Source organism: Dipodomys ordii, unplaced genomic scaffold (assembly GCF_000151885.1).
Source record: "Dipodomys ordii isolate 6190 unplaced genomic scaffold, Dord_2.0 Scaffold10, whole genome shotgun sequence".
In the NCBI taxonomy this organism is placed as follows: Eukaryota; Metazoa; Chordata; class Mammalia; order Rodentia; family Heteromyidae; genus Dipodomys; species Dipodomys ordii.
In genome coordinates, this window is record NW_012267226.1 from 11,388,527 (window position 1) to 11,399,334 (window position 10,808).

Below are 10,808 nucleotides of genomic sequence, written 5' to 3' on the forward strand. Positions count from 1 at the left end.
CTTTCTTTCTTTCTTTCTTTCTTTCTTTCTTTCTTTCTTTCTTTCTTTCTTTCTTCTTTCTTCCCTTCCTTCCTTCCTTCCTTCCTTCCTCCCTTCCTTCCTTCCTTCCTCCCTTCCTTCCTTCTTTCCTTCCTTCCTCTCTCTTTTTCTTTTTTTCTTTCTTTCCCTTCTGTGTTGATACTGACTGGTACTTGAACTCCAGATCTAGGCATTGTCCCTTAGTTTTATCACTCAAGGCTGGTGTTCTACCACTTGAACCACAACTTCACTTCTGGCTCTTTGGTGGTTGATTAAAAGTAAGAATATCATGGGCTTTCCTGCCTGGGCTGGCTTTAAACTGTGATCCTCAGATCTCAACCTCCCCAGTGTGAGTCACTGGTGCCTGCTTTATTTCTGATATTTCTAATAAATTATGTGTATCTATTTTTCCTTAGGTTTCACATTCAGATTACAAGTTTGGATGGTGGGAGCTTTGTTTCAATTGTTGCCTTATTTTTGAGGGAAGCAGGCTGAATTGTGTTAAATGCTCTATATGTGAAGTTGTCCTTTCAGAATTCCTGGGGCACTAGTTCCAAAACAGGTACCAAGATCAGTCCATTCTCAAGTCTCTTAAAATTGGAGACTATTTGAATATAACTTACACACCTCTTGGACAAAATTATGTTCTCTCTAGATAACTTACAATAGTTAATATAGTGGCAGTGCTAGGTAAATAGTTGCTATATTATATAATTTGGGAATAATGAAAAAATGTTTGTACATATTCATTATAGATGCAATTCCTCCTGCCATTTCCCAGTATTTTTGAGCCACTGTTGGTTGAATCTGCTGATTCAATGGATATTCCATGAATATGGAAGGCTGGTTTGTCCTTTGGAGCATCTTATACATTTCTTACATTTTGTTTCTAATTCACAGGCTTCCTTACCTATGTTGACCTTTGGACAATTTCTTTAGGCCTACCTTTAACTTAACTTATAATTTTAATTCATTGTGTCCAAAAGACTGATCGACGTATCCAGAGATTTCTTATTTTCACTTATCATATTTTCATTTCTAAAAGTTCCATTTGATTCTTTAAAAAATTTTGATGGTCAAATTTATGTAGCTATTGAGCTATTCTGCTCACCTGCTAAAATTATGCTAGACATATACTAATTATTGCAAATAAGGGAAACCATGGGACCTATGTTTCTTTGGGTCTGGCTTACTTCACTCAGTATGATTTTTTCCTAGTCTTTCCATTTCCTTACAAATGGGGTAGTGTTATGCTTTCTGATAGAAGCATAGAATTCAATTACACACACACACAGACACACAGACACACACACACACACACACACACACACATCACCCTTTCTTGATCCATTTATCTACTGGGTTGGTTTCATATCTTAGCTATGTTGAATAATGACCATATAAGATGATGCTAAGTAAAATGAACTGCAAGATCTAGACAGGAGGTTTTTCTTTGTTGTTGTTTTTAATGTACTATATGATTTCTTGCTGCTTTTGTATGTTTTTACCCTTATGGTGTATCCCCTGTTGTCACTGTATTTGATTTTGGTATTATATACATGTTTATTTGAATTACGGAAGGGAAGAGGAACAGCAGAATGGTGAGACAAAGGACAAGGGGAACCAATGTAACAGCAACCACAATATTCACAAGACAATATGTTGTAAATGATCTGTACTATTTTTGGGGGGGGTCCGGTCGTGGGGCCTGAACTCTGGGCCTGGGCGCTATCCCTCAGCTCTTCAGCTCAAGGCTAGCGCTCTACCACTTGAGCCACAGCACCACTTCCAGTTTTTTCTTTTTGCTTATGTGGTGCTGAGGAATCGAACCCAGGGCCTTAGGCATGCAAGGCAAGCGCTCTACCACTGAGCCACCTCCCCAGCCCTGATCTGTACAATTTTTAAGGGGGTAAATTGGAGGGGAGGGAAAGTAGGAGATAAATGAGGAAAAGGGTAACAAATTTGACAAGAAATGTACTTATTATCTTACTTGTGTAACTGTAGCCCCTCTGTAAGCACGTTGACAATAAAAATTTTTAATAAATAAAAAAAGCTTTGATGGTTCAGTGAAACTCACTAGATACTATGTTGAAAATATAACTTGTGGATGGAGATGGGAGGGAAAAACTGGGAGAGAGTGAGGGAAGGGGTGACATTGTCCAAAAAGAAACATACTCTTTACCTGACTTATATAATTGTAACTCCTCTTTATAATAACAATCAAAAAATTAAAATTTTGATGGCTATTTTAATTTTTGGCTCTTCCTTTATTATTTCAATTTTCTCTTTTATTTTTAAGCCTATCAAATATATCTATTTTGTATTCTGTCCCTGACATACCTGATAATTTTTTCAATTTTGGCTTTCTAGCCATATTTTTGTTTTTATCACCTGTGGTGGTTCTCAGTTAAGGTGGCTTTATGTTTGTTTAATGATCTGCCATGAGCTTATGATCTTTGGATGTTTTATCTGGGAAAGTAACTCATTAAACCTAAATCCATAGCTCCCCAGAAATACACTAGATTTCCCCAAAGCAAACTGGTCTAGTATTATATCCAGCCCAGATATATACTTCCTTAGTTTTATTTTGTTAGAAAAAAATCTTTCTGGTAAAGCTTGAAATATTGCTGAAGATGGTTGGCCTTAATAAATATTTGCTGTTTGAATAAATTGACTTCTGCATTAATGCACAGAGATCATTCTTCCTCTTCTATTTCTGGGCCATGCTATACTATCACTAAAATTCCAAATAGAAAATTCAGTTGGTAAGAAATTAAGTGGACTAAAAAGGAATGTCCATTTCTTCACAAAAACAAACTTTAAAAATATTATATCTAAAATTGAAGGAAGACATTTTAGGTTCTGAGGTAGAATTGGATCAAGCAATCCAGACCTATATTGGTGAGATCCCTGGCCATTTCATTGGTTAGTATGCATACCCAAAGGGTGTCTATTCTCTTTTGATATCAGGAAAATGACTATAAATATGTCACCCTGTAGTATACTTTGAGATTAGGTCAGAGTACTCCAGGACTCCAGTACTCATATGACTGTCCTAAAAGCTAGGGATGACAGAGAAGTGTGTGTGTGTGTGTGTGTGTGTGTGTGTGTATGTGTGTGTGTGTGTGTGTGTGTGTGTGTGTGTGAAAGAGAGAGGTAGACAGAGAAAGAAAGAATGAAAGAAAGAATGAATGAACGAAAGAAAGAAAGGAAAAAAGCTCTGTATTACTTTGATTTCACCTTGGACATAACATAGCATCAGTTCTGTTAGGTTTTTAAAAAGAGGTAGCCGAGTAAGAACAGCACCACGCACGTGGTATTCAGGTAAGGGGTAGGTTTATTCAGTAGACCTGCTGGGACCAGGCAAGGTTGGCACTCCACACAGCTGGCAAAAAAGAGCATCTGGTCCCGAGTTAGGCCTTATGTAGGGTAGGGGCGGGGGGGGGGAAGGTGTGTCCAGGTAAAGGGAAGTGGGATCAGGTGGGAGAAAGGTATGGCCACATCAGATTAAGATGTGACCTCAGCGGATGCAGATGTGACCTCTTCCAGGTGTCCCAGTTGCAGGTACTGGTTGAGGTCTGTTCTCCGTCCAGGAATGGACCTTACAAGTTCCACCATACTTTGTTGGTTAAAAGCATATCCCAAGAGGATAGGGAACAGAGAACCCATCTATTGATCAGGAAAGTGTTAGTCTCACTATTCCAAGATGTGGGATGCAAGTTATATATGTGTGAGTGTATGTGTGTGTGTGTGTGTGTGTGTGTGTGTGTGTGTGTGTGTTGGTATTGCCTTCTTCGGAAAGGACAATCTGCCACATGCATCCACATTCTATAACTGTTATAAACACAATATTCAATTAGAAAACACCCAGAATGATGCCAAAGACTCTATAGCTGCTCCATATGCATTCCTTTTCTTTTCTCTTGTTTTCCTCCTTGTATATAAGAAAAATATAACAGGTTTTTATTTTAAGGGACACAAGACAGATGAGAAACAAAAAACAGTGTTATTTTTCTTGCATGATCTACTATACTGAGTTGTCAGGTCAGTAAATACGTATTTTACAAATGAGGGGATTATGGCTCGACAATGTTCAATAATTTTTAGTCTTAAACTAGTTTGGTAGGGTGATTTATTTTTTTCTTCACTGAGGCTTTAAATAAACTTTTAAAAGTATGACATAAAGATATATAGCTTGATGGATTGTGTGTGTGTGTGTGTGTGTGTGTGTGTGTGTGTGAACCCTGGGCCTCACCACTGTCCCTCATCTCTTCAGCTCAAGGCTAGCACTCTACTACTTGAGCCACAGCTCCACTCACTTCTGGTTTTCTGAGTGGTTTATTGGAGATAAGAGTTACATAGACTTTACTGCCCAGACTGGCTTTGAACTGTGATCCTCAGATCTCAACCTCCTGAGTAGCTAGGATTACAAGCATGAGCCACCAGCACCAGCCGCTTGATGGATTTTTGGCTAACTAAATAGATTTGTGGAACTAGTATATTTTTCAGAACCTGAGCATTACCATCAATCACCAAGAACTTTTCATATAGCTTTTAAGTTGCAAACCTATGACTTCCTGGCCAAGAGGAACTATTGCCTGATTCTCAATTCCAGTTTTACAACTTCATGTGTGTGTGTGTGTGTGTGTGTGTGTGTAAATATTCAAGTTTGTGAAACAGTACTATGCAATTTATTATATCCATATACAATGGTGTGTAACAATGTACGGTACAGATTCTATTCTTGGTACAAATGTAATTTTTCTTTTCTTTTTCCTTTGTCATCTATTTTAGTCAAGGGTTGATCTCTTTGCCTTAAGATTTTTGGTTACAATTAATCAGAAACAGCTTAGTGTATTCCTTTCCTATTTTCAAAACCAAGGTCCACTGTATAGATACTATTGGCTATAGGATAGATTTAGTTAAGGAGGTCTTTGAAGGTACAGGAGATGACAGACACAGACTGATATGAAAAAAGATGGAAGCCAGTGATCTAGGAGACCACAGGAGCCAGGAATTCTGAATAACTGTTTATGTTCTTTTTAGTAGAGTGACCATAAAAGTTATAATCCAAATCCAATCACTTTTGAGAGTGAGTGTTACTAATAATCATAGTGCTATATTATACAAGGATAATGGACAATCCTACGTAAACCTGGATGATTTTAGGCAATCGCTCTAGAAACTTACAAATGCAGATGCTCAAATGTCATGAGATTTTAGAATCATAGGTTCTAAAATCTTAGAATATTCACTTCACATAAAAGCAGACACCCTGAAAACATTACAGAAGGAATAGGAAAAACTCTAGGGCTCCTTGGCACAGGACGAAATTTTCTTAATAAAGACCCCAAGCCATTACAAATCAGTGTAATGTTGTACAAATGGGATTGCATTAAACTGCAGAGCTTCTGTATGGCAAAGGACATAGCTAGTAAGATCAACAGAAAGCCCATGAACTGGGAGAAGATCTTCACTAGCTATACAACAAACAAGGGCCTCATATCTAAAATATACTTAGAACTCAAAAACTTAAATCTTCCAAACACAAATCCTCAAAGAAACAACTGCCCCATTAATAAGCGAGCTAAAGACTTAGAGAGACTTCTCTGAAGAAGAAATAAGAATGGCTAATAGACACATGAAGAAATGCTCAACTTCTCTGTCCATAAAAGAAATGCAAATCCAAACAACATTGAGATTCTACTTCATCCCAGTTAGAATGGGTATAATCAAGAAATGTAATAATAACAGATGTGGAGGGGATGTGGCCAAAAGGGAATCCTACTGCACTGTTGGTGGGAATGTAAACTTGTTCAACCACTCTGGAAAGAAGTAGGGAGGTTCCTCAAAAATCTATACATAGAGCTCCCCTATGACCCAATAATCCCACTTTTGGGCATTTACCCAAATGATCACAAACAAGACCATACTAAAGCTATCAGCACAACTATGTTTATCACAGCACTATTCACCAGAGCTAAGAGATGGAACCAACCCAGATGCCCTCAGTAGATGAGTGGATCAAGAAAATGTGATACACACACACACACAGACACACACAAAGACACACACACACACACACACACACAATGGAATTCTATGCCTCCATGAGAAAGAATGACACTGCCCCATTTGTTAGGAAATGGAAATACTTGGAAAAAATTATATTAAGTGAAATAAGCCAGACACAAAGAAATATATGTCTTATGGTTTCCCTCATTTGCAATAATTAGTAGACATCTAGGATAATTTTATCAGATGAACAGAAAAGCTTAAAAGCTATGTACATATGACCATATAAGATGATGCCACGTGAAATGAACGCCAAGGTATGGACACAAGAAGTCTTTCTTTGTTGTTGGTTTTAATGTACTATGTGATTTTTTTTGTTTCCTTTGTATATTCTTCCCCTATGGTATATCCCCTGTTGACACTGTACTTCATTTTGGTACCTACATCTTGTATTTACGTTTGTCTAATTTGGGGAGGGGAATAAAACTCTATAGCAAGGACACAGGATGACCAATTGCAACAATGATACCCACAAGACAGTATATTGGAAATGAACTTTACAACTTGGGGTGAGGGAGGGAAGGGACAGTGGGAGAGCAACAAGGGAAGGGTAACAATGCTTGACAAGTAATGTACTCATTGCCTTACTCATGTAACTGTAACCCCTCTTTACAGCATCTTTACAATAAAATAAAATTTGAAAAAGAATATTCACTTAACAGAGCATATAGATTTATCATCTGAAGAATGGCAAAATCAATTCCTCAGGTACTCTATCTATAGAGTAGATTTGTATGCTACCTTTTTGTGTATATTTGATCTCCTCATGGAGAGTCGAGGCCTGTCTGTGGGCTTTAGTAGAGTTAAGAGTAATATGTGGTATTTGCTGTGATGGTTTTTCTTACTGTTCTGAGTAGCTCATGGTCCTGGAAGCATTTTCTATGAAATGCTCTCAGAACATCTATCACATTGATCTAACTGTTGATTGATTGATTGATGGCTGCCTCTTAAAGCTTTCTATGAAAGTTTTGAAATGATGGTAAATAAATTTGAAACCATTTTCCTTTAAAGCCAAGCTTAAGCCCAGCGTGAATAAAAGAGGAAAAAAACGAGTCCTGTAAACTCATCATTGAATGACATGTAATCCCTAGGGCAGGATGGAAGTTTGAGTAGAATGCCCGTTCCCCAAGATGGTACGTAAACATCTAATGCAGGGTGTAAACAAAGACAGTGCAGTTTCTTCCCTATAGAGACAAAGCTCAGAGAAATTCTCTAGGGAATCTGTGCCTAATCAAGTCCCCAGGATGGCCAAGAAGTTTAGTTTCCTTTAATATGCCAGCTGGGGTTCTGGTGAACGAATTCATCCTCCTGAAATTCATAGAGACCACCTGGGACAATACACATACAAAAACTACAGTCTATTCCTCAAATACCTTGGAGAATTTGTGTCAGTAAAACCTCTGATTCATCATACCAAGGGAATAAGAAGAGGTAACATACAAGTCTGTTTGTTAGCAGTACTGGCTAATGAAAAGCTAATGGAATGAGACCTCATAAATCCCAGCACTGAGAAGGACCAAAGAGAAGAAAGACATAGGCCTTAAACCATCTTTTCTGATCGTTTTCTTTTAAATCTATATCCAAGAGCTCTGAGAAGCATTGATCCCCTTGCTTTCAACACTGACTTTGAGGTGAGACAAGAGGTTTAAAGGAATCCAGAAGCCTTTAGAGATCCAATAGGAGATACCTTTGGCTTTTGGCTTATCTATCCCATCAGCTAGTAACTTAATATATGGTTGGGAGAGAAAAGAAGAGAATGAGAAGACACAATGGTGGTCAGGAGAGCTCTTGTCTCCTAGCACCTGAGGAAGGAAAGGCTATATTGTTTTCTTGGATCTTTCTGAGAACCTTTGTTTGTCCTTAACAGAGGTATTTTGCGTCTTCATCTCTCAAGTGGGTCCTCTAACCTTTGTTGGTCACACTAACAGAATAGCTTGGATTTCTGATCATCCTAGGGAAGCTGTGATGCTCTCACAGTTGTGCTATCAACAGCTTGGGATGAGGACAAGCATGGATGCAGGAAGGCATCCATGTACAAGCTTATATTGCTAGAGCCATTTCCCACTATTAAGGCTTGTGTCTGTCATCATCTTGTGTGTTTTCTCCTTTGTTTCCATAGATGACTTACCAGAAGAGAATGGCTCCAAGGAACAGTTCCTCAGTGACTGAGTTTATCCTTGTGGGATTGTCAGAATACCCAGAGCTCCAGATCCCCCTCTTCCTCCTGTTCTTAGGGATCTATGTGTTCACTATAGTGGGCAACTTGGGCTTGGTCACCTTAATTGGGCTAAATTCTAGTCTTCATACCCCAATGTACTTTTTCCTCTTCAATTTGTCCTTTATAGATCTCTGTTACTCCTGTGTGTTTACCCCCAAAATGCTGAATGATTTTATGTCAGAAAATATTATCTCTTATATAGGATGCATGACTCAACTATTTTTCTTTTGTTTCTTTGTCAATTCTGAGTGCTATGTCTTAGTATCAATGGCCTATGATCGCTACGTGGCCATTTGCAGCCCTCTGCTGTACACAGTCACCATGTCCCCTCGGGTCTGCTCTCTGTTGATGCTGGGTTCCTATGTGATAGGGTTTGCTGGGGCCATTGCCCATACTGGAAGCATGCTGAGACTGACCTTCTGTGATTCCAACATCATTCACCATTACCTCTGTGAAGTTCTCCCCCTTCTACAGCTCTCTTGCACCAGCACTTATGTCAATGAGCTTGTGTTTTTCCTTGTTGTTGGAGTTGTCATTGTTGTATCCAGTGTCAGCATCTTCATTTCTTATGCATTGATTCTGTCTAACATTCTTCAGATTCCCTCTACAGAGGGCAGATCCAAAGCCTTTGGTACATGTGGCTCTCACTTGCTTGCTGTGGCTCTGTTTTTTGGGTCTGGGGCATTCACTTACTTAACAACCTCTTTCTCTGGATCAATAGAACAGGGAAAATTTGCCTCAGTCTTTTACACCAATGTGGTTCCAATGCTTAACCCTTTGATCTACAGTTTGAGGAATAAAGATGTTAAATTTGCTCTAGGCAAGACCCTGAAGAGACTAGTCTTCTGACGGGTCAGGTAGTATTATAGGCAATTAAGTCCCAGTAAACATAATACTTACATGCCTTTTTTGAATCAACTGACGGAGGAACTTCAATGTTTTTCCTAAAGCAGTCTTCTCTTCCCTTTTAAGAATCAAGAATATCAGCCAGGCGCTGGTGGCGCATGCCTGTAATCCTGGCTGAGATATGAGAATCACAGTTCAAGCCAGCCCTGGCACAGTGCTCAGGCTCTGAGTTCAGGCTCCAGGACTGGAAAAAGAAAGTTAAAAAAAAGAAATTTTATTTATTTGTTTTAATATTTTTTCCAGACAGAAGAATCTCTCTTTGGAGCCCAGCCTGGCCTCAGATTCCCAACCTTCCTGCCTCAGCTTCCTGAGTGTTGGTATTATAGGTGTTTATCACCGTGCCTGGCATTCTTATTTTTTTAAGTATATTTATGTTTCACATTTCTCTCTCTCTCTCCCTCTCTCATAGACAATCATTGGAGTCATAATGTATTTCTCATTCATAGACAGGGTAGAAGGGATCCATATTTGAATGTCTAGGATGACTCTAGATTGGAAGTATGAATAGCTCAATATTTGAGAAATACATGCTCATAACCATGAACATGGAAGCAGACCAGCCTATGTCGAGGAGTGGAGGTGAAACCTCACATTGTGAGCAGAAGAGTGAGCACTGTGAGCAAAGGGTAGGATTTGGGATGTTCTTAAGGTGGCTGTTAAGAATACATGATTCTTTTTTCTGGACATGAAGAAAGTCATATAAACTACCCAGTCTCTTTCTTCTATTCTGTTTCATTCCAACCCTTCCACAATACTGGACAGTTGCCAATACAAGAGATAAAGCCAGTGAAGGAAAGTGAGTCCCCTTCACGTTCTCTTTCTGATGTGGAAATAGCACAATCATACTGAGATGAAGGCAGTCCAGTGTTCCAGGTGGAGCTAACAGCAAAATGTCCTGAATTCTGAGCAGCACAGAGAAGAACTTGTGTGCGGCAGACTGATGATGTGAGGCAAGCTGTATTTTCTTCAAGATTTCGCAAGATTTTAGAAGGAGAAAAATGCTGATACTCGGATTATATCTTGATTACAACAATACTTATATTTACTGAGGCTACACTATGTGTGTCTTACTTATTATGACTGGATTATAATATTGAACCTCTGCTGGTCACCCTCCTGGGCCTGGCTAAACCTTATCTTCCCTAGGACTGTATGTGTTTATGTACATGGAAATATTAGGAAGGGTCAAAAATTAGGAAACACTGAGGGCTGGTGGTTCACACCTGTAATCCTAGCGCTATTCAGGAGGGTGAGATCTGAGGATCATGGTTCAAAGCCATCCAGGGCAGGAAACTCTGTGAGACTCTTACCTTCAGTTAACCACCAGAAAATCAGAAGTGGCGGCGTGGCTCAAAGTGGTAGAGCATTAGCTTTGAACAGAAATGCTCAGCAACAGTGCCCATGCCCTGATTTCAAGCCCCATGACCAAAAAAAAAAAAAAAAGGAAAAGCAGCTAGGTGATAGAGCATGTGTGTAATCCCAGTACTCTAGAAGCTGAGGCAGGAGGAGTAGGAGGTGGAAGCCAACCACACTGTCCCATGAGGAGAAAAAACTGAAGCATGAACGTAGATCTACTTTGCTATTGGTAAAG

At 39.1% G+C, this 10,808-nt stretch overlaps 1 protein-coding gene across 2 annotated transcripts; it reads left to right on the forward strand.

Moving 5' to 3' along the window:
• The first annotated feature begins 6,227 nt into the window (after positions 1 to 6,227).
• Positions 6,228 to 9,192, forward strand: LOC105980661 (olfactory receptor 8B4). 2 transcript variants are annotated; one of them, XM_013009546.1, is made up of 2 exons: positions 6,228 to 6,253; positions 8,248 to 9,160. In XM_013009546.1, the coding sequence occupies exons 1-2, from the start codon at positions 6,228 to 6,230 to the stop codon at positions 9,158 to 9,160; spliced, it is 939 nt and encodes a 312-aa protein (XP_012865000.1). The 2 variants fall into 2 exon arrangements, with proteins under 2 accessions (XP_012865000.1, XP_012864999.1); XM_013009545.1 differs by lacking the exon at positions 6,228 to 6,253 and having other exon boundaries at positions 8,213 to 9,192.
• The last annotated feature ends 1,616 nt before the right edge of the window (positions 9,193 to 10,808 follow it).

Bases quoted from the DNA above. Each gene is read 5' to 3' on its own strand.
- LOC105980661 (XM_013009545.1), top strand. From the start codon at position 8,213: ATGACTTACCAGAAGAGAATGGCTCCAAGGAACAGTTCCTCAGTGACT.